At 49.3% G+C, this 24,137-nt stretch overlaps 1 protein-coding gene across 10 annotated transcripts in view; it reads left to right on the forward strand.

Moving 5' to 3' along the window:
* The window catches only part of LOC139237968 (uncharacterized), a 142,132-nt gene that overhangs the window by 10,239 nt on the left and 107,756 nt on the right, over window positions 1-24,137 (forward strand). For all 10 annotated transcript variants that reach the window (XM_070867311.1, XM_070867313.1, XM_070867312.1 and 7 more), the window contains exon 3: window positions 8,120-9,358. In XM_070867311.1, the coding sequence (XP_070723412.1) occupies window positions 8,185-9,358 (1,174 nt within the window). In that variant the 5' untranslated portion in view covers window positions 8,120-8,184. The remainder of the gene's footprint in view (window positions 1-8,119; window positions 9,359-24,137) is intronic.

Below are 24,137 nucleotides of genomic sequence, written 5' to 3' on the forward strand. Positions count from 1 at the left end.
GGCACCAAATAGCTGCAAAGACCAGATTTATCCTGCGGAAAGCTCCCCTCGATAGCTTAATGGCTAACTGTGCAGCCAGCTCTCGTCTGCATTCTGTGCGCGGAGGGGTGTGTGTGTGTGTGTGTGTATTTATTTATCTGACCGCAGTCATGGCATTGAGGCAGTTTATGAAGCGATATAATCAGCTTGGCTCCCCACTCCTGGTCCCTAGCCAGTGACCTCTACTGGGAAAGATGCAGGCTTGGCTGTGGGACCACACCTGGAGTACTGCCTTATTGGTCTCCTTATTTAAGGAGGGATATACTTGCATTGGAGACAGTTCAGAGAAGGTTCTCGAGGTTGATTCCTGAGATGGAGGGGTTGTCTTATGAAGGAAGATTGAGCAAGTTGGATCTCTATGCATTGGAGTTTAGAAGAATGAGAAGTGATCTTATTGAAACATATCTGATCCTGAGGGGGCTCGACAGGGTAGATGCTGAGAGAATGTTTACCCTCGGGGGGGGGGGGGGGGGGAATCTAGAACTAGGGGCATAGTTTCAGAACGGAAATGAGGAGAAATTTCTTCTTCTCAGAGGGTCGTGAATCTTTGGAATTCACTGCCCCAGAGAGCTGTGGAGGCTGGGTCATTGAATATATTTAGGGTGGAGGTAGACAGATTCTTGATCGATAAGTCAGGGAAGTGGAGTTGAGGCCAAGATCAGACCAGCCATGATCTTATTGAATGGTGGAGCAGGTTCGAGGGGCCTAAATGGCCTACTCTTGCTCCTAATTCTTATGTGATACATCCATGGTTGAATAGCTTACTAGCATACGGCACCAGGTGTAATGAATGAGATGAGATGAAGGAGTGCTACCGATACCTAGGGTCGCCATGAGCCTGTGCCTACAGGAGAGCAGATCAAGCGGGACATGTATCCTCCTGTGTGCTCTGACTTTCATTCCTATATTTTTGTTCAATGTTCGTGGAGTTTGATGGATAACGTTATGGGATGCATAATCCAAGCTTTGACGCACTACATTGCAGAGTGAGTATATTTGCGCGATTCCTCTCTACGGCAAATTCTTGGGGCTACACCTTCGGCACATAATCGCCCATTTAGCACTCATATAAGCGCTGAGATTCAGTTTATCGCCCATATTTGATGATAAATGGAAACTCGCGCCCGATTATCGCCCATTTATCGCCGGCACAGCTTTCGGCACACAGGAATGAGCTGAATCACCCGGCATTTAAAAAAAATAAAATCTGACGTCATCACGCCTGAAAGGCCCAGAAGACTGTTTATAATGGAAACTCGCGCCCAAATATCGCCCAGATTATCTGCGAGCGCTACTTTCGGCATTTCACCCATATTGCGTCCAAATGATCGCTCGCCCAAAAAGATGCTCAAGAAAAGCTGCAGTCACCTGATCTTAACCCAGCGGTATGGACGCCATTTTGTAAATCGGAGGAAGTTTAATATAAGGCTGCTTGAGATGGATGGTAGCATTGAAGTAATTCGTGAGTAATTTTAAGGGCGTTTTAGAATCTTGCCAATCACCTAATCACACTGTGGTTAATTTTGAATTTATATTGTATTTGTTGAGGACAATTTAAAAATTTTGAAGATAGATTAGGGCATTTATAATAATGGTGACTGAAATTTCTCAACTAGTATTGATGACTACTCACATGCTGCAGAATACAGCTGGAAGAAGGTTTATTGAAGAGCATTATGTGCCCAATCAAAGAGGTGGCAGACTGAGGATTTACAGGGATAAGAGATCATACCTGGACTTGTCCAATAACACGTGCGTTAGAAGGCTGCGCTTCCGAAAGGAGGTCGTCAGTGAGATATGCCAGCTAATGGAGATCTGCTGCCCACCAGGACCGCACTGCCCGTTGAGGTTAAGGTTACTGCGGCACTTTCCTTCTATGCGTCGGGCTCCTTTCAGGCCTCAGCTGGCAACATTTGCTGCATCTCTCAGCACGCCACACATTGCTGCATTCGACAGGTGACTGAAGCCCTTTACGCATGTAGGATGGACTTTATAAACTTCCCTATGACCAAGGAGGCTCAGAGTGAGAGGGCTTTGGGGTTCTCAAGAATAGCAAACTTCCCCAAGGTGCAGGGAGCAATAGACTGTACGCACATCGCCCTGCGAGCACCTTTACAGGATTCAGAGGTGTTTCAGAACCAAAAGCGATTCCCATTGTCAACTACAAGTAAATAATCAAGGCAGTAAATGCACACTTTCCAGGGAGCATCCATGATGCGCACCTCTTGCGTGCGAGCACCGTGTCTGACCTGTTTAAAAGAGTCAGCCACAAGGTCACGGTTGGATGCTGGGGGATAAAGGATATGGCCTTGCCAACTGGCTCATGACCCCCCTGCGTAATCCCCAGACAGAAGCCGAGAAGCGCTACAACAAAAGCCATATAGCCACACGCAAAATCCTCAAAGGCAATTGGAGTTCTGAAGTGCATGGACCAGTTAAGAGACAACCTACAATACCACCCTGAGCAGGTCGCTGAGTTTATTGTGGTGTGCTGCATGCTCCTAGCTGTCAGGAGAGGACAATAATTGCCAGATGGGACTGCCGGTGCACCTCAGGAGCGAGGGGAGGAGGACGAGGACCTCGGGGAGGACAATCAGCCTGGCGATGAACCCATGCCCCCTACACCCCCCCCCCCCCCCCCACACCACTGGAAAAGCCCCATGGTAGCTACGCAGCTGCAAAACTGTTGCATCAGCAGCTCATAAATGAACGCTTTGTGTGACGTTACGTTGATGACAGTTACAGTTGCATTACGTTTCATCCTTGCCTGGCCATGGCCATTGTTTGTAGTCCTTGTATTGATGTTTAACCGTACATTATTAGAAGACACTGCACAACAATTGTAAAGTTCAAGAAAAAGTTTTAATAATGTAACAGTTGATGTAAAATTTTTAAAACAAACTATAACGCCCATCTCCCCCTCCACCCCAAAATTGTTCACCCAACAATAAATTTTAAATAATGATAACACTACAAAAACACCCTCCTACCACCCCCAACATTCAACAAATTTTTCTAACAAGAACAGTTAACAATTTAAATTAAAATAGATTAGGCACACCCCCTCCCTCCCTCCCTACCTGCGGCCATGCTTCCCTCCTCTACCTTTATCCCACCCCCCCCCCTTTTCCCACTTACGCCTCTAGTAACGGGGCGAAGTCGTCTTGCAGTAGAGCATATCGAGGGCTGCTGCTCTGGGATGGGGGTGGTGGGGGGGTGGTGGCGGTGACATCGGCAGATTGACTTTAGGGGGCCGAGGAGAAGACGTTCCCAAAGAAACTTCTTCCGAGTCAGAAGCAACTGCTTCCTCCTGACTTGCATCTGTTGAAGTTGATGGTGGTAAGGCACCTTGGGGTGCAGTGCCATATCCCGAAACCATTGTTTGCTATGTGGCCGTTCGCTGCATTGCCCCATGCCCTCCGAGATTCGCGCAGATAGTGTGGCAGTATTGCCGGTCAACCCACCAATTACCCGGAGGAGCTCTCGAGCAATCCCGACAGAGACACCATGTCCTGGTTCACATCTGCCTGTCTCTGTGCGTGCATACCTCTCCCAGCCCAACCTCCGCGGGGTCGGCGTGGGCACTGGAGACTCGAAGTGCCCTGCTGCAGGCCGCTTGGCCCCGCTACTTCATCCGTTGAGGATGACGTGGCTGCAGGCTCTGCAGACGACCCTTCACGCTCATCATCATCCTCCTCCTCCTCGGTCGTATCTTGTTCTTCCTCCGTGGTCCACTCGACCTGCAGCGATTGGGGTGATGCTCCAGGGGCCTCCCGTTGCGCCCGAAGCGGAGACGGGACATCAGGACCGCTGATGAGCTCGGCAATGACAGGACTATGAGGGAGAGGGGGCACAGTGTCTCTGGGCTGTGCTCGGTGACCTCCGTGTGGCCGGAGCTAATATCTCAACCTGTCCCACGGTAGACAGTGAGCCAGGGCATCTCGCCCCCCAGTCCAGGCTGGGTGACTGACAGCAGCCGGAGAGACTCACACAGTCTGGGCAAAGCTGAGCAGCCCCCTCGGCGCTCAGTCGTGCCCCCATCCACCAACTTAACCAAAAAGGAGACGGTGCCCAAGTTAAAGAGTTGCTCACAGCACACAAGCAGCGATTATAATTTAATAATTCTCCTTCTAAACTGGTGTTAGAAATGCTGAGTGTTTGCGGTCTGTCTGCTTCCAGTCATTCCTTTGGCCTCAATTTTCGATCAAAGCCTTTAAATAATAATTCCTACTGTCGATTAAATTTAAGGCATCTCGGCAAGATTAAAGTTTAAGGGCACAGTTCCGACCCCAGTCCAAATCTTAACAGGGAAGCTACCCAAGATTACCCAGCTTAATTACAATCCTGCAGATTTACATTCTAATTAATGAGTCAGTGCATCATTACAATTGTAAATTTAATAATTTAATACTTGCTCTTGCCAATGAAACAAGATTGTTCCAGCGCTGGCGGCACTGTTCTGGCTCTCTTCTATCGTGGGCTATCGATGAGACTATTGCGGCAATATCCGCCCATATTCGCTGGTATACTCTGGGGGAGGGCCTCACGTCCCACGTCCCCCGTCCCCCGTCCCCCGTTGGACCCACCGAGTCTCCACCTCGTGGACTAAGACCTCGTTTGCTTCTCCGGAAAACAGATTTGTCCTCCCTCCAACCTCCCCAACACTCTCTCCTGACTCCTCGTGTTCCATCTCCATGTTATCCGATTACTTTTTTTCTCAATTCCTTCAAATTCATAAGCCTCCACAAACCTTCCTTCAAAAATCCTTTCTCTTTCGCTCCCTCCTTTTGCCTTCTGAGCATGCGCAGATGACCCCTGACCTCCCGAATTGCGGGAAAAGTTTTTTGCCTGAAAAAAAGCGCATGCGCAGAACGACCATTGCTATGAACGCCAACCTTGCTCGCTATTGCCCATTCACACCGCTAAGGCTATCGTCCAAATTAAAAAGCCGAAACTAGTGGTTTTTAAAATGGGCAATATTCCAGCGATCCTGAAAAAAAATCGTCGGAAATATCGCCCATTTTGGAGCGATAGTGATCATAGTGGAAAGTCTAGCCCTAAATCTTAATGTCAGCTGTGGCTCAGTGGGTAGCACACTTGCTTCTGAGTCAGAAGGTTACATAAGAACATAAGAAATAGGAGCAGGAGTAGGCCATTTGGCCCCTTGAACCTGCTCCGCCATTCAATAAGATCATGGCTGATCTGATCTTGGCCTGAACTCCACTTCCCTGCCCGCTGTCCTTGACTCGCTTATTGTTGAAAAATCTGTCTATCTCCACCTTGAATATATTCAGTGACCCAGCCTCCACAGCTTTCTGGGGTAGAGAATTCCACAGATTCACGACCTTCAGAGAAGAAATTTCTCCTCGTTTCCGTTTTAAATGGTCAATCCCTTATTCTGAAACTATGCCCCCTAGTTCTAGATTCCCCCACGAGGGGAAACATCCTTTTTGTATCTACTCTGTCAAGCTCCCTTAAAATCTTATGCATTTCAATAAGATCACCTCTCATTCTTCTAAACTGCAATGAGTATAGGTCCAACTTGCTCAACCTTTCTTCATAAGACAACCCCTTCTCAGGAATCAACCTCGTGAACTTTCTCTGAACTGCCTCCGATGGAAGTATATCCCTCCTTTTGTGGGTTCAAGTCCCACTTCAGGAACTTAAGCACATAAATCTAGGCTGACACTTCAGTGCAGTGCTGCGGTGTCTTTTCTTCGGTTGAGACGTTAAACCCAGGCCCCGTCTGCTCTCTCAAGTGGACATAAAAGATCTCACGGCACTATTTTGAAGAAGAACAGGGAAGTTATCCCTGGTGTCCTGGCTTCCAGTCGTCTTGGTTAATCCTTGCTACTGGACCAAGACCTAGGCTCTGTCAAGCCCGTGTGGTGGCTGGTGTGCAATGGCCACCACACGTTTTTAAAAAAAATCCACGCACAGGCATCTTCCACCCTTCAAGATGTAGTTCGGGACCTGGAATATTAGATCCTTCATTGAAACACCTGTGAACTCATCCCTTTTTGGCGTGGAAGCAAGTCATTCTCGATTCGAGGGACTGCCTATGATGATGATGGCCAATATTTATCCCTCAATCAACATCACAAACAGATTATCTGGCCATTATCACATTGCTATTTGCAAATTGGCTGCTGTGTTTCTTGCATTACAACATGACTACACTTCAAAGGTACTTCACTGGCTGTAAAGTGCTTTGGGGTGTCCGGTGGACATGAAAGGCGCTATAGAAATGCAAGTCTTTTAGGTGATGCAGAGCAGGGGAACACACAGTCCTAATTCTGGAGTAACTGTGCTACCCTCCATATGAACCCGCCCAAGCCTTGATTCAACGGCCCCTTGATTAACCGCGAGGCGTTCACCCCGTCTTTACTGAACAGCAGTTAAACAAAATCCTACAGATGCTGCAAATTTGAACTAAAAACAGACCATGCTGGAAACACTCAGCGGGTCAGGCAGCATCTGTGGAGAGAGAAACAGAGTTAACGGTTCAGGTCGGTGATCCTTTTCAAAAAGTCACAAACATTGTAGCCTTAAAGAACCACAGACCTAGACTTCAGCAGAAGAATAATACGTTGTTTTGCATGGTATAATATTACTATTCTTATGAAACAGTGTATCTTATTTTCGAGAGCAGTATTATGGGAGATTTGCTTACAATGTATCTGGCACGAATAGCCCGTGTATCACATTTTTCCCCTTACACTTTCAAGTGTTACTCCAAAATTCAGTGCTAGACATCAGCATAAAAGAAACATGCGGCCATTTGATACATGGCCAGGATGATACCGGGGATGAGGGGCTTCAGGTATGTGGAGAGACTGCAGAATCTGGGATTGTTGTCCTTGGAGCAAAGAGTGTTAAGGGCAGGTTTAATAAGGTGCTCAAAATTATGAAGAGTTTTGATAAGAGTAATTAAGGAGAAACTGTTTCCACTGCGGGTGGATTGGTAACCAGAGGACACAGATTTAAGATAATTGGCAAATTAACCAGAGGGGGAACATAAGAACATAAGAAATAGGAGCAGGAGTAGGCCATTTGGCCCCTCGAGCCTGCTCTGCCATTCAATAAGATCACGGCTGATCAGATCTTGGCCTCAACTCCACTTCCCTCCTGCCCACCATAACCCTTGACTCCTTTATCATTCAAAAATCAGTCTATCTCCACCTTAAATATATTCAATGACCCAGCCTCCACGGCTCTCTGGGGTAGTGAATTCCAAAGATTCACGACACTCTGAGAGAAGAAATTCCTCCTCATCTCCGTTTTAAATGGTCGACTCCTTATTCTGAAACTGTGGCCCCTAGTTCTAGATTTCTCCCACGAGGGGAAACATCCTCTCTGCATCGACCTTGTTAAGCCCCTTCAGAATCTTATATGTTTCAATATGATCCCCCCTCATCCTTCTAAACTCCAATGAGTAGAGGCCCAATCTGCACAACCTTTCTTCATAAGACAACCCCTTCATCTCAGGAATCAACTTCGTGAACCTTCTCTGAAATTGCCTCCAATGCAAGTGTATTCCTCCTTATATAAGGAGACCAAAACTGTACACAGTACTCCAGGTGTGGCCTCACCAATACCCTGTACAGTTGTAGTAGGACCTCCCTACTTTTATACTCCATTCCCTGTGCAATAAAGGCCAACATTCCACTGATGAGATTTTTTTTTTAAACTCAGTGAGTTGTTATGATTTGGAATGCACTGCCTGAAAGTATTCGGAATCAGATTCAGTCGTACCTTTCCAAAGGGAATTGGATAAATACTTGAAAAGGAAAAAAAATTGCAGGGTTATGGGGAAAAAGAACATGGTGGGGGTGGGGGGGACTAATTGGATCGCTCTTTCAAAGAGCCGGCACAGGCATGATGGGACGAATGGCCTCCTTCAGTGCTGTATGATTCTATAATGTCTGTAATCTGAGTTACTTTACAAAGAGGCAACTGGTTGTGTCTTTGCAGAGAAGGAATTGAGGGATAAGCTGGAAAGAAAAAAGTGGGCTCGTGTGCTTGAATAAAAGACAGAATTGTTGGGAAATTCTTATGTTCTAAACCTTTATTCTTCCAGCCACATCGGAAATTTGATCATAAAGTATCCACCACTTTGCGAGAGGGCACTGTTCCGTCAATCCAATGGAGAAAAATAATAATCAGGAACTAATACTATGGGATGAAGAGATGCAGACCAACGTCAACAAGGGATTTTGCAGCCCGGATGACGTGCTGAATCTGGCCGGAGAGCAAGTTGTCAATGCTGGGCTTCTGCAACTTGGTTCAGGGGGCGAGGGCAGCGTCAGCTTATGTGTCAGCTACGCCTGTGACACGGGGGAGATAAGTGGTGGGACCACCTGTCTGTCGCCATGTGAGCGGTCTCTCGAGAGCGCAACGGGCGCCGACCAGCTGATGAGGACGTCGCCCAGCTCGGGGCCGAGGGCAGACTATGAAAGCCGGTTTGCGGACGCTCCTGGCTGTACTCCGTTGGAGCAGCAGGGCAGTGGTGGGCACACATACGCAGCGGGTTCTGCCCAAGGACCAAGCGCGGGCAAGCTTGGACCTGTTCCGACGCACTCCGCACTAACTGAGAGTTTGAGGACTTCCGCTGACCAATCGAACCTGAGTTCTTTTTCCACTTGCCTGCCGGAGAATATTTTGGAGGGGATAAATCTGAGCGTGTCTGAAGTCGGAGGCGGGGCATTGTTGGCGCCGTATACCCAAGAGGAGCAGGACATCCGCACCGTGCAGAGCACTGCCGTCGACCGGATATTGTACGGGTTTGATTTAGCTTGTGAACGGGATGGGGACCAGTACACGTCACTGGACCAGATGACCTACGAGTATGACGTGGCTTGCGGAGAGGAAGAGGTTCAGTACACTTCCTTGGATCCGGTGTCCTACAGCTTCGATGTCTCCTGCGAGCCCGAGGAAGATCTGAGCGCGTCGGTGGATCCGCTGTCGTACGAGTTTGAGGTCGCGTGCGCGAGGGACGATGACGACATGGCGTGCTTCGGCCAGAGCAGCCTGGACGGCGGCAAAGTTGGAGATGTGACGGCGCCAAACGGCCGCGGCGGAAAGGCCAGCGACAACCCGCGCGGTGCGCTCCAGTCGTGGCCTGATACAGAATTGGTTATCGGACCACGTGAGCGCCAGAGCAGCGGGGAATGTTCTTCGCCGTCGGGTGCTGCACCCTTCAGGAATGAGGATGGCGGCAAGATGGCGGCCGTGACTGAGAGTTCAGTCGACGCGTCAGCGAACGAGGTTCCTCAAACTGAACAGGCTCTGACCAGATTGGGGACAGACTCCACTCCCGGTAAGTCAAAAGCATTCAATGCAGTGTTTAACTTTGGATGGTGTATTTTCACGGGCGCGAGAGCTGGATGTCGAGACTTATCTTGCCGTCAACTGTGAACGTGCTTGATGGTATTGCACGTATTTAGAAACGTCGCCCTTCTCTCATTTCTATTTAATTTTCTGATCGCTGATCCTCACTGCCCATGAAGACATTAACTTCTTGCTGGCCTGAAGGCTGAACAACCCTCTATTATTCTCGGGGGAGTCTAGTCACCGAGTGTTGGCTGGTCATTTAGACTGGAGGGAACATCACAGTCAAGCCCTGACCCTGTTCTCCCCTGAGGTTCAAACACCCCTACTAGGTGTGGCTGGATAGCACTCGAGTGGGTTCTGTGATTGATAAATTATTTCCCTTTGTAATCTGAGTGCTGAGACCAGTTGTAGCACTCTGTATCATTGCCTGAGCTTGAGTTCGGCCAATTCACTAGAGACATGGGGTTGAACTTGGGGCCTCCTTGTACGAAGAACATACGAAATAAGGGCAGGAGTAGGCCATATGGCCCCTCGAGCCTGCTCCGCCATTGAGTAGGATCATGACTGATCTTCTACCTAACTCCACTTTCCTACTCAATCGCTATATCCCTTGATTCACCTAGAGTCCAAAAATCTATTGATCCCAGCCTTGAAATACACTCAACGCTTCAGCATCCACAGCCCTTTGGGGTAGAGAATTCCACAGATTCACAACCCTCAGAGAAGAAATTCCTCCTCATCTCAGTCTTAAATGGCCGCCCCCTTATCCTGAGACTGTGGCCCCTGGTTCTAGACTCCAGCCAGGGGGAAACAACCTCTCAGCATCTACCCTGTCAATCCCCCTCAGAATTTGCTATGTTTCAATGAGAGCACTTCTCATTTTTTGAGACTCGAGAGTATAGGCCCAATCTACTCAATCTCCTCTCATAAGACAATCCTCCCATCCCAGGGTTCGTGCTGGTGAACCTTCATTGCACCACCCGTAATCTGTAGTTTAGCTATTCAAACTCATTGAGTCATTGGGCAAACTATCTTGAGGATTAGTTTTTCCATGTTTAGCAATTTTATGGTGCACATTAGCTGCAAGAGGGAACTGACCGGTTCCTGACTGGGGCAGACATCGTATCATATAGACGGTCAAAATTCTCATCCTTATTTTCAAATCCTTTCATGGCCTCGCCCCTCCCTATCTCTGTAATCTCCTCCAGCCCCACAACCTCCCAGAGATGTCTGCTCTCCTCTAATTCTGCACTCTTCAGCATCCCTGATTATAATCACTCAACCATCGGTGGCCGTGCCTTCTGTTGTCTGGGCCCCAAGCTCTGGAACTCCCTGCCTAAACCCCTCCGCCTCTCTACCTTTCTTTCCTCCTTCAAGATGCTCCTTAAAACCTACCTCTTTGACCAAGCTTTTGGTCACCTGCCCTAATTTCTACTTATGTGGCTCGGTGTCAAATTTTTTATCTCGTAACACACCTGTGAAGCGCCTTGGGACATTTCCCCATGTAAAAGGCGCTATATAAATGCAAGTTTTTGTTGTAAGTGTCTTTACAGGCAACACTTAGTCCGTGTGATCTCCTGGACTGGTTCTGATCACCTGAGGAGGTCGGAGAGGAATTTCCCAGAGTATTTTTTCCCCTCGTTGGCCCTGGGATTTTTCTCCATTTTGTTCTTTTTTGGGGGCCTCTTGCAGAAGATCACATGGTTGCGGGGCGAGATCGGGGCGGGGGGTGGGGGGGTGGGGTGGGGGGAGCGTGAGGTTGGCGAATTGTCTGGTCATGATGCTCCAGCCCTCGAGTGGGTGAGGGCAGGCTTGCTGGGCCAGCTGGTCTTTTCCTGCCCGTCGTTTGTGTATGTAGGTTCGTAAAAACACATTGGTTTCCCGGGGTCACCGTGACTCTCGCGCCAAAGTTACGGCCAACGGGAGAGAGCACCCCTTCTCGGAAAGTCACCCGCAAACTTTGGTGCTGTTCTTCTCAATGTGTAGGCCCAGTTATTGCACCCTCTGTCAAATGGTTTCATATCCTATTTCTTCAAATATTGTTATTTGCCCTGAATGAAATGTTGCTACAAAATAGGCTTTGGCTGATAAAGCCAGCAGCCAGCCTGAGGGTTCACTTGTGTTGCAGTCGCTACATTACTGACACACCATGCGCATCTCAAGACTATCGTTCGTTTTGGAATACAAATGGGAACTATGTTGATATCTGTCACACTCAAAACAGTCCTCTCGCTGGATACAAGAACCCCATGTGAAATGAGTGGGGGGGGGGGGGTCAGATTTATTCCTGTTCTGAGCAGGCATAGACCTGCAATGCAAACTCTACTGAATCGCCACTAAGGTAGAGATGTTCAAAATCATGAGGGGGTTTTGACGGAGTAAATAATGGGAAACTGTTTCTGCTGGCGAGAGGGTCGGTAACCAGCGGGCATAGATTTAAGGTCATTTGCAAAACTACCGGGGTGGGGGGGCCGGTGGGGAGAGATGAGGCAAAAGGCTATTACGCATCGAGTGGTTGTGATCCGGAATGCACTGCTTGGAAGTAGATTCAACTGTGGCTCAGTGGGCAGCACACTCGCCTCTGAGTCAGAAGGTTATGGGACTTGAGCACATAAATCTGGGCTGACACTCCCAGTGCAGTGCTGAGAGCGCGCTGCACTGTCCGAGGAGACGTTAAATCGAGGCCCCTTTTGCTCTCTTGGGTGGATGTAAAAGATCCCATGGCACTATTTCGAAGAAGAGCAGGAGAGTTATCCCTGGTGTCCTGGTCAATATTTATCCTTCAGTAAACATCACTTTAAAAAATAAACAGATTATCTGGTCATTATCACATTGCTGTTTGTGGGAGCTTGCTGTGTGCAAATTGGCTGCCGCGTTTCCCACATTACAACAGCGACTGCACTCCGTAGAAACATAGAAAATAAGTGCAGGAGTAGGCCATTCGAGCCTGCACCACCATTCAATATGATCATGGCTGATCATGCAACTTCAGTACCCCATTCCTGCTTTCTCTCCATACACCTTGATCCCTTTAGCCGTAAGGGCCACATCTAACTCCCTTTTGAATATATCCAACGAACTGGCCTCAACAACTTTCTGTGGTAGAGAATTCCATAGGTTCACAATTCTCTGAGTGAAGAAGTTTCTCCTCATCTTGGTCCTAAATGGCTTACTCCTTATCCTTAGATTGTGACCCCTGGTTCTGGACTTCCTCAACATCAAGAACATTCTTTCTGCATCTAACCTGTCCAATCCCGTCAGAATTTTACAAGTTTCTATGCGATCCCCTCTCATTCTTCTAAATTCCAGTGAATATAAGCCTAGTCGATCCAGTCTTTCTTCATATGTCAGTCCTGCCATCCCGGGAATCAGTCTGGTGAACCTTCGCTGCACTCCCTCAATAGCAAGAATGTCCTTCCTCAGATTAGGAGACCAAAACTGTACACAATAATCAAGGTGTGGCCTCACCAAGGCCCTGTATAACTGCAGTAAGACTTCTCTGCTCCTATACTCAAATCCTCTAGCTATGAAGGCCAACATGCCATTTGCCTTCTTCACCGCCTGCTGTACCTGCATGTCAACTTTCAATGACTGATGTACCATGACACCCAGGTCTCGTTGCACCTCCCCTTTTACAAACTGTCACCATTCAGATAATATTCTGCCTTCCTGTTTTTGTCACCAAAGTGGGTAACCTCACATTTATCTACATTATACGGCATCTGCCATGCATTTGGCCACTCACCTAACCTGTCCAAGTCACCTTACAGCCTCTTAGCATCCTCCTCACAACTCACACTGCCACCCAGCTGTTACATTCAATTCCTTCATCTAAATCATTGATGTATATTGTAAATAGCTGCGGTCCCAGCACTGAACCTTGTGGTACCCCACTAGTCACTGCTTACCATTCTGAAAAGGACCCGTTTATTCCTACTCTTTGCTCCTGTCTGCCAACCAGAAGTACTTCATTGGCTGTAAAGCGCTTTGAGACGTCTGGTGGTCATGAAAGGCACTATATAAATGCAAGTATTTCTTCCTTGGCAGATACACTGTTTTGAGTGCTGTTGAGGGAGATGACTCTTCAGGGGAGAGCAACAGCAGCCAAGTTCATGGCACCGTGGCTGGCTCTGTTGTACAGGAGGGCATAAAAAAGAGTGGGAGAGCGATAGTGATAGGGGATTCAATCATAAGGGGAATAGATAGGCGTTTCTGCGGCCGCAATCGAGACTCCAGGATGGTATGTTGCCTCCCTGGTGCAAGGGTCAAGGATGTCTCCGAGCGAGTGCAGGACATTCTGAAAAGGGAGGGAGAACAGCCAGTTGTCGTGGTGCACATTGGTACCAACGACATAGGTAAAAAAAGGGATAAGGTCCTACGAGACGAATTTAAGGAGCTGGGAGTTAAATTAAAAAGTAGGACCTCAAAAGTAGTAATCTCGGGATTGCTACCAGTGCCACGTGCTAGTCAGAGTAGGAATCGCAGGATAGCACAGATGAATACGTGGCTTGAGCAGTGGTGCAGCAGGGAGGGATTCAAATTCCTGGGGCATTGGAACAGGTTCTGGGGGAGGTGGGACCAGTACAAACCGGATGGTCTGCACTTGGGCAGGAACGGAACCAATGACCTAGGGGGAGTGTTTGCTAGTGCTGTTGGTGAGGATTTAAACTAATATGGCAGGGGGATGGGAACCAATACAGGGAGACAGAGGGAAACAAAAAGGAGACAAAAACAAAAGACAGAAAAGAGATGAGTAAAAGTGGAGGGCAAAGAAACCAAAGGCAAGAAACAAAAAGGGCCAACTGAATATAAAAGGGCTGCAGGAGGGGTAAAAACTAAAAATCGTGGTTTAAAAACTAGGATGAAAACACTCTACCTAAATGCACGCAGCATTAGAAATGAGTTGATGGCACAAATCATTACAAATGGGTATGATTTGGTGGCCATTACAGAGACATGGTTGCAAGGTGGCCAGGACTGGGAATTAAACGTACAGGGGTATCTGATGATTTGGAAAGATAGGCAGGAAGGGAAGGGAGATGGGGTAGCTCTGTTAATAAGGGATGATATCAGGGCAGTTGTGAGGGATGATATTGGCTCCAATGAACAAAATGTTGAATCATTGTGGGTGGAGATTAGAGATAGTAAGGGGAAAAAGTCACTGGTCGGCGTAGTTTATATGCCCCCAAATAATAACTTCACGGTGGGGAGGGCAATAATCAAGGGAATAATGGAGGCATGTGAAAAAGGAACGGCAGTAGTTATGGGGGATTTTAACCTACATATCGATTGGTCAAATCAAATCGCAGGGGGTAGCCTGGAGGAGGAATTCATAGAATGCATACGGGATTGTTTCTTAGAACAGTATGTAACAGAGCCTACAAGGGAGCAAGCCATTTTGGATCTGGTCCTGTGTAACGAGACAGGAAAAATAAACGATCTCCTCGTAAAAGATCCTCTCGGAATGAGTGATCACAATATGGTTGAATTTGTAATACAGATTGAGGATGAGGAAGTTGTGTCAGAAACGCGCGTACTATGCTTAAATAAAGGGGACTACAGTGGGATGAGGGCAGAGTTGGCTAAAGTAGACTGGAAACAAGGACTAAACGGTGGCACAATTGAGGAACAGTGGAGGACTTTTAAGGAGCTCTTTCATAATGCGCAACAAAAATATATTCCAGTGAAAAAGAAGGGCGGCAAGAGAAGAGATAACCAGCCGTGGATAACCAAGGAAATAAAGGAAAGTATCAGATCAAAGACCAATGCGTATAAGGTGGCCAAGGTTAGTGGAAAACTAGAGGATTGGGAAGATTTTAAGCAACAGCAAAGAATGACTAAAAAAGCAATAAAGAAAGGGAAGATAGATTACAAAGGTAAACTTGCGCAAAACATAAAAACAGATAGTAAAAGCTTTTACAGATATATAAAACGGAAAAGAGTGACTAAAGTAAATGTTGGTCCCTTAGAAGATGAAAAGGGGGATTTAATAATGGGAAATGTGGAAATGGCTGAGACCTTAAACAATTAATTTGCTTCCGTCTTCACAGTGGAAGACACAAAAACCATGCCAAAAATTGCTGGTCATAGGAATGTGGGAAGGGAGGACCTTGAGATGATCACTATCACTAGGGAGGTAGTGCTGGAGAGACTAATGGGATTGAAGGTAGACAAGTCCCCTGGTCCTGATGAAATGCATCCCAGGATATTAAAAGAGATGGTGGAAGTTATAGCAGATGCATTTGTTATAATCTACCAAAATTCTCTGGACTCTGCGGCTGTACCAGCGGATTGGAGAGCAGCTAATGTAACACCTCTGTTTAAAAAGGGGGCAGGCAAAAGGCAGGTAACTATAGGCCGGTTAGTTTAACATCTGTAGTGGGGAAAATGCTTGAAACTATCATTAAGGAAGAAATAGCGGGACATCTGGATAGGAATAGTGCAATCAAGCAGACGCAGCATGGATTCATGAAAGGGAAATCATGTTTAACTAACTTACTGGAATTCTTTGAGGATATAACGAGCATGGTGGATAGAGGTGTACCGATGGATGTGGTGTATTTAGATTTCCAAAAGGCATTCGATAAGGTGCCACACAAAAGGTTACTGCAGAAGATAAAGGTACGCGGAGTCAGAGGAAATGTATTAGCATGGATAGAGAATTGGCTGGCGAGCAGAAAGCAGAGAGTCGGGATAAATGGGTCCTTTTCGGGTTGGAAAACGGTGGTTAGTGGTGTGCCACAGGGATCAGTGCTGGGACCACAACTGTTTACAATATACATAGATGACCTGGAAGAGGGGACAGAGTGTAGTGCAACAAAATTTGCAGATGACACTTAAGATTAGTGGGAAAGCGGGTTGTGTAGAGGACTCAGAGAGGCTACAAGGAGATTTGGATAGGTTAAGCGAATGGGCTAAGGTTTGGCAGATGGAATACAATGTCGGAAAGTGTGAGGTCATCCACCTTGGGGAAAAAAAAACAGTAAAAGGCAATATTATTTGAATGGGGAGAAATTACAACATGCTGTGGTGCAGAGGGACCTGGGGGTCCTTGTGCATGAATCCCAAAAGGTTAGTTTGCAGGTGCAGCAGGTAATCAGGAAGGCAAATGGAATGTTGGCCTTCATTGCGAAAGGGATGGAGTACAAAAGCAGGGAGGTCTTGCTGCAACTGTATAAAGTATTGGTAAGGCCGCACCTGGAGTACTGCGTGCAGTTTTGGTCACCTTACTTAAGGAAGGATATACTAGCTTTGGAAGGGGTACAGAGACGATTCACTAGGCTGATTCGAGAAATGAGGGGGTTACCTTATGATGATAGATTGAGTAGACTGGGTCTTTACTCCTTGGAGTTCAGAAGGATGAGGGGTGATCTTATAGAAACATTTAAAATCATGAAAGGGATCGACAAGATAGAGGCAGAGAGGTTGTTTCCATTGGTGGGGGAGACTAGAACTAGGGGGCACAGCCTCAAAATACGGAGGAGCCAATTTAAAACCGAGTTGAGAAAGAATTTCTTCTCCCAGAGGGTTGTGAATCTGTGGAATTCTCTGCCCAAGGAAGCAGTTGAGGCTGGCTCATTGAATGTTTTCAAGTCAAAGATAGATAGATTTTTAAGCAATAAGGGAATTAAGGGTTACGGGGAGAGGGCGGGTAAGTGGAGCTGAGTCCACGACCAGATCAGCCATGATCTTATTGAATGGCGGAGCAGGCTCGAGGGGCTAGATGGCCTACTCCTGTTCCTAATTCTTATGTTCCTTTCAATAGTAACTTTCCAAAGGGAATTGGATAAATAATTGAAAAGTAAAAATTTGCAGGGCTATTGGGAAAGAGCAGAGGGAGTGGGACTAATTGGATTGTCCCTGCAAAGAGCCAGCACAGGCACGATAGGCCGAATGGCCTCCTTCTGTGCTGTAAGACTGGCCACAATATCAGTGGTGGTGGAAGTGCAACAGGAGGGGGCGATGTTCTGAGGTTTGGGTTAAACCCATTGTTGGTGCAAATGGAGGTGTTCTCTCTTTCTCTTTCTCTTTCTCTTTCTCTCTCTTTCTTTCTCTCTCTCTCGCTCTCTCTCTCTCTTTGCCGTGCTGTGTGAACTGGAAGTGCTCGATGCTGACCCCGGGCACTCGGATTGCAAAGTCTTCCATTCCATAGTGAACACATCGCCTTGATGATTGTAAAATCCAAACCCTCAATCGCTGCCTTGTTTCCTCGGGATCTGGGCGTCTCTGGCAAGACCGGCATTTTGTGCTTGCCCTCCCCTGCATCCTATTGCTTTGAGAAGGTGGTGGTAGGCCGCCATCTTGAACCGCTGCAGTTCATGCGACCAAGGCGCTCCCACCCGATGACCTCGTGCCCGCCAGATTTCTCATTGATTCCGCATGGGCGTGAGCATCCCTAGAGTTAGCCCCCTTTGATTTGCTGGGGTCCAGTCTCTGCCTCTCAGGCTGGTCACTCAGCTCAGACAATCACCGGTCGCCACGGTTACTCGGCCTACCCGCCTGTTCATCACAACCCTGACGCTCCTGAGGCTATCTGACCCTGAACTCTCAGAGCAATAGACCACACTCTTCAATCCTCTGGATCAACTTCCAGAAAATCGTGTCTCTAACATTAGCCCTTGCATTTCATGAAAAGTTCTCTTCCCTTTAACCACAATATTAATGCACCTCTCATTTCAGTCACACAGTTCGCAAACATTGGTTCTGAGAATCGTTTTAAATTTGCATCTATATGCTTCTGTCATGAGAGTAAAACAAAAAAGAAAGATTTGTATTTATATGTCACCTTTCAAGATATCCCAAAGCACTTTACAACCAATGAAACACTCTTGAAACGTAGTCACTGTTGTAATGTAGGAAACGCGGCAGCCAAAATGCGCACAGCAAGCTCCCACAAACAGTAATTGTGATAACGACCAGATAATCTGTTTTAGTGATGTTGATTAAGGGATAAATGTTGACCAGGACACCGGTGAGAACTCCCCTGCTCTTCTTCGCCCACCTGAGAGGGCAGATGATTGGGGGGGTGGGGAGGAGGGGGGGGGAAGGGCCTCGGTTGAACATCTCATCCGGAACCTTCGACAGTGCAGCACTCAGCTGGTACTACGCTGGGAGCGTCGGCCTAGATTAGGCGGGACCAAAAGCAGCACGTCCACAGTTACAGCTCAACTGACGGAGAAGAATCCATCCCAGAGAACAGAAGGATCCTGCAGCCTGGGGCCCTGAGGCATAGTAAAAATATAGAGCCCATTAGTCAACACTGCCCGCCATGACCTTGGCATGCGGTGCACATTATCTGCAAGTCCCTCAGTGACTTTGAGCAGTGCATATCAGTACTTAAGTCTGAGCTAAAAGCTGCTGAGGGGAAGAGAGAGCGAGAGAGAGTGGGACGAGAGAAAGTGAGGGAAGAGAGAGCGAGAGCGAGAGGTGGGGGGGGGGGAGGGAGAGGGAGAGGGAGAGGTGGAGGGGAGAGGGAGAAGGGAGGGAGAGGAAGGAGGGGAAGAGAGAGGGGGTAGGGGAAGAGAGAGAGAGAGGGGGGGTTAAGAGAGAGAGAGAGAGTGAGTGGGGTGGGGAGAAAGAAAGAAAGAGAGTGAGTGAGAGGGGGAGGGGAGAGAGAAGGGGGGTAATAGTGCTCAAAGCAGTCTGGGTGTGATTTACCCGCACATGGCAGGCCAGTTAACAGGAACCTCTGGTTAAAGGGAACCCTCTCTTCGACTCTGACTCATTCACGGTACCTTCTATTGGTTTATCCATCCTGGGCTTCGTATACATAATTACCTGAGACAACAGAGCAGCGTTGACTGCGGTTAGTTAAGTGAGGAGGAAGGTGCCCCTGTGGGACACGGCGCCCCTGTGGGAAACGGCTGCATGAAGAGGTGTAGCGGAGCGTGTGGGTACTGGCACAGGATTTGAAGAGCCTCCAGCTATTGCCATGTCCTGGGGGATCCGGTGCTAAGGGATGCTTGAGTGAAGATAGTGCTGAGTGCGCGCAAACAGTGAATATTTTACGCTCGACTGTAAATAAAGCTCGCTCACCTCTACCTTCAGCAGGGCCGTCTCTTACTGCATTAGCGTGACATGTCCACAAATGGAGTGGAATTGAGGCGCTTCCCGCAGAGCTGCAATTGTTACTGCACGATTAGAGAGGAGGAAATGGATGGCAACAAAGGAAGAAAGAACTTGCATTTATATAGCGCCTTTAATGTAGTAAAACATCCCACGGTGCTTCACCAAATTTAACACGGAGCCACATAGAGAGATATTAGGACAGGTGACCAAAAGCTTGTCAGCCATGGCTCAGTGGGCAGCACACTCGCCTCTGAGTCACAAGGTTGTGGGTTCGAGTCCCACTCCAGGGACTTGAACACATAAATCCAGGCTGACACTCCCAGTGCAGTGCTGAGGGAGTGCTGCACTGTCGGAGGTGCCGTCTTTCAGATGAGATGTTAAACCGAGGCCCTGTCTGCCACCTCAGGTGGATGTCAAAGAAGAGCAAAGGAGTTATCCCCAGTGTCCTGGCCAATATTTATTCCCTCAAACAACATAACAAAAAAAACTGACTATCTGGTCATTATCACACTGCTGATTGTGGGAGTTTGCTGTGCGCACGTTGGCTGCTGTTACCCACATTACATCAGTGACTACACTCCAAAAGTAGGTGGTCATGAAAGGCGCTATATAAATGCAGGTCTGTCTTCCTGGTCAAAAAGGAGGAGAGTGAGGCAGAAAGGTTTAGGAAGGGAATTCCAGAGCTTGGGGCCCAGGCAACAGAAGGCACGGCCACCAATGGTGGAGCGATTAAAATCGGGGATGCTCAAGAGGCCAGTATTTGAGGAGAGCAGACATCTCTGAGGCTTATACGTTTGGAGGAGATTACAGAGATAGGGAGGGACGAGGCCATGTAGGGATTTGAAAACGCAGATGAGAATTTTGAAATCGAGGCGTTGCTTAACCGGGAGCCAATGTCGGTCAGCGAGCACGGTGGATGGATGAGCGGGACTTGGTGCGAGTTAGGACACGGGCAGCTGAGTTTTGATTGAGCTCAAGTTTATGGAGGGTGGAAGATGGGAGGCTAGCCAGGAGTGCGTTGGAATAGTCGAGTCTAGAGATAACAAAGACATGGATGAGGGTTTCAGCAGCAGATGAGCAGAGACGGAGACGGGTGATGTAACGGAGGTGGAAATAGGCGGTCTTGGTTATACTGCGGGTATGTGGTCGAAAGCACATTTCGGGGTCAAATGACACCAAGGTTACGATTAGTCTGGTTCAGCCTCAGACAGTTACCAAGGAGGGGGATGGAGTCGATGGCTGGGGAACGGAGTATAGGCGGGGCCTGAAGACAATGGCTTCGGTCTTCCCAATATATAGTTGGAGAACATTTCTGCTCATTCAGTACTGGATGTCGGACAAGCAGTCTGACAATTTGGAGACAGTGGAGGGGATGGTGAGGTAGAGCTGGGTGGTGTCGGCTCCACCTCAGCATCACCTCTTCCCCAAGAACTTTGTTTTTCTTCAAATAGTGCCATGGAATTTTTTTTACATTTTATATGAGGGAGTAAACAAGGCTGCAGTTTAATGTCTCATCCGAAAGACGGCACCTCCGACAGTGCAGCATTCCCTCTGCACGGCATTGGAGTATCAGCCGAGATTTTTATGCTCCAGTGTCACAGTCAGTCAGTCATAGGCAGTCCTTCGGAATCGAGGAAGACTTGCTTCCACTCTTATAATGAGTCCTTGGGTGGCTGAACATCAAATACGAGAACCACAGTCTCTGTCACAGGTGGGACAGATAGTCATTGAGGGTAAGGGAGGGTGGGACAGGATTACCGCACGCTCTTTTCGCTGCCTGCATTTCTGCACGCTCTCGGTGATGAGACTCGAGGTGCTCAGCGCCCTCCCGGATGAACTTCCTCCACTTAGGGCAGTCTTTGGCCAGGGACTCCCAGGTTTCAGTGAGGATGTTGCACTTTATCAGGGAGGCTTCGGGGGTGTCCTTGTAACATTTCCTCTGCCCACCTTGGGCTCGTTTGACGTGAAGGAGTTCCGAGTAGAGCAATTGCTTTGGGAGTCTCGGCATGCGGACAATGCGCCTGCCCAGCGGAGCTGATCGAGTGTGGTCAGTGCTAGGGATGTTGGCCTGGTCGAGGACGCTAACGTTGGTGCGTCTGTCCTCCCAGAGATTTGCAGGATCTTGCAGAGACAACGTTGGTGGTCAGACACGAGATTCCCAAAGCAAAGTGCTCTACTCTGAACTCCTTCACGGCAAACGAGCCGAAGGAGGGCAGAGGCAACGTTACAAGGACACCCTCAAAGCCTCCCTGATAAAGTGCAACATCCCACACCTGGGAGTCCCTGGCCAAAGACCGCCCTAAGTGGAGGAAGTGCATCCGGGAGGGCGCTGAGCACCTCGAGTCTCATCACCGAGAGCATGCAGAAAACAAGCGCAGGCAGCGGAAAGAGCGTGAGGCAAATCTGTCCTACCCTCCCTTTCCCACTTGTGACTTGGGACTGTGGCTCTCGTATTGGAGTGTATAGCCACCTAAGCTCTCATTTTTAGAGTGGAAGCAAGGCCTCGATTTTGAGGGACTGCCTATGATGATGATGGCTTAGTATGGTGGACTGTACTTTGACTAGTGCAGGTGTACTCCGTGGGTCTCGTGTATCACAGTCTACATGCTTGTCGATTCTTGTGTGTGGCCAGTGATTGTGCTGCCCGGCGTTACTCCGGAATGTGAGCTGCCTGAGCTTGCTGTTGAGCCCGACAAAGGAAAGCAGTTACTAATCCTCAAGCCAGTTAGTATAAATTTCGACTTTCCAGTCTCGCACTCTAAGGTTACAGCAGCCCAATAAAAGTCTCGGTTAAATATGCCCACACCCCTTTGTAGCAACCGAATATGAAGCACTGCATGAGGTTGCAGTGCGTGCTCCAGATATTATTGTCATTTTGGGAGAGTCTTGGCAGTTTTCTTTTTGGAGCGATTCCTGCACAAGCATGTCTTCACGTTGGAATGCGGACTAGGAATGCGCACGTGTGCCTGTTTCACTTCCCATGCATATTTCTGTGCTCCTCCCTCTTTAAGTACATAAGAATTAGGAGCAGAAGTCGGCCATTCGGCCCCTCGAGCCTACTCCGCCATGAAGTAAGATCATGGCTGATCTTCGACCTCAACTCCACTTTCTTGCACTATCCTCATGTCCTTTGATTACCTAAAAATCCAAAAATCTATTGATCTGTGTCTTGAATATACTCAACGACTGAGCCTCCACAGCCCTCTGGGGTAGAGAATTCCAAAGATTCACCACCCACTGAGTGAAGAAGTTTCTCCTCATCTCAGTCCTAAATGGCCGACTCCTTATTCTGAGACTGTGACCTCTGGTTATAGGCTACCAAGCCCGGGGAAACATCCTCCCTGCATCTACCCCATTTCCCACATTGCAGGAGTGACAACACTGCAAAAAAAAAACTTCATTGGCTGCAGAGCTCTTTGAGACGTCCGGTGTTCGTGAAAGGTGCTATTCTCTTTTTCCCTCGCTTCGCCTCCGCATCTCTCTCTCCGCCTCTCTTTCCCCCCCCCCTCCCCCGCTCTCTTCTTCCACCCCCCCGCTCTCTCTCTCCCCCCCCCCTCCCCTCTCTCTCCCCCCCCCCCCTGCTCTCTCTCCCTCCCCTGCTCTCTCTCTCCCCCTGCCCTCTCTCTCCCCCCCCCCCGCTCTCTCTCTCCCCCCCCCCGCTCTCTTCTTCCCCCCCCCGCTCTCTTCTTCCCCCCCCGCTCTCTTCTCCCCCCCCGCTCTCTTCTTCCCCCCCCCCGCTCTCTTCTTCCCCCCCCGCTCTCTTCTTCCCCCCCCCGCTCTCTTCTCCCCCCCCGCTCTCTTCTCCCCCCCCCCCGCTCTCTTCTCCCCCCCCCCCCCGCTCTCTTCTTCCCCCCCCCCGCTCTCTTCTTCCCCCCCCCGCTCTCTTCTTCCCCCCCCCGCTCTCTTCTTCCCCCCCCCGCTCTCTTCTTCCCCCCCCGCTCTCTTCTTCCCCCCCCCCGCTCTCTTCTTCCCCCCCCCGCTCTCTTCTTCCCCCCCCCCCGCTCTCTTCTTCCCCCCCCCGCTCTCTTCTTCCCCCCCCCCCCGCTCTCTTCTTCCCCCCCCCTCCCCCGCTCTCTTCTTCCACCCCCCGCTCTCTCTCCCCTCCCCTGCTCTCTCTCTCCCCCTGCCCTCTCTCCCCCCCCCCCCGCTCTCTCTCTCCCCCCCCCCCCGCTCTCTTCTCCCCCCCCCGCTCTCTTCTCCCCCCCCCGCTCTCTTCTCCCCCCCCCGCTCTCTTCTTCCCCCCCCCCCGCTCTCTTCTTCCCCCCCCGCTCTCTTCTTCCCCCCCCCCGCTCTCTTCTCCCCACCCCCCCCCCCGCTCTCTTCTTCCCCCCCCGCTCTCTTCTTCCCCCCCCCCGCTCTCTTCTTCCCCCCCCCGCTCTCTTCTTCCCCCCCCCCCCCCCCCGCTCTCTTCTTCCCCCCCCCCCCCCGCTCTCTTCTTCCCCCCCCCCCCGCTCTCTCTTCTCCCGCCCCCCCCCCCCCGCTCTCTTCTTCCCCCCCCCCCCCCGCTCTCTTCTTCCCCCCCCCCCCCCGCTCTCTTCTTCCCCCCCCGCTCTCTTCTTTCCCCCCCCCGCTCTCTTCTTCCCCCCCCCGCTCTCTTCTTCCCCCCCCGCTCTCTTCTTCCCCCCCCCGCTCTCTTCTTCCCCCCCCGCTCTCTTCTTCCCCCCCCGCTCTCTTCTTCCCCCCCCGCTCTCTTCTTC

The sequence above is a fragment of the Pristiophorus japonicus genome, chromosome 24, assembly GCF_044704955.1.
Source record: "Pristiophorus japonicus isolate sPriJap1 chromosome 24, sPriJap1.hap1, whole genome shotgun sequence".
Taxonomy (NCBI): Eukaryota; Metazoa; Chordata; class Chondrichthyes; family Pristiophoridae; genus Pristiophorus; species Pristiophorus japonicus.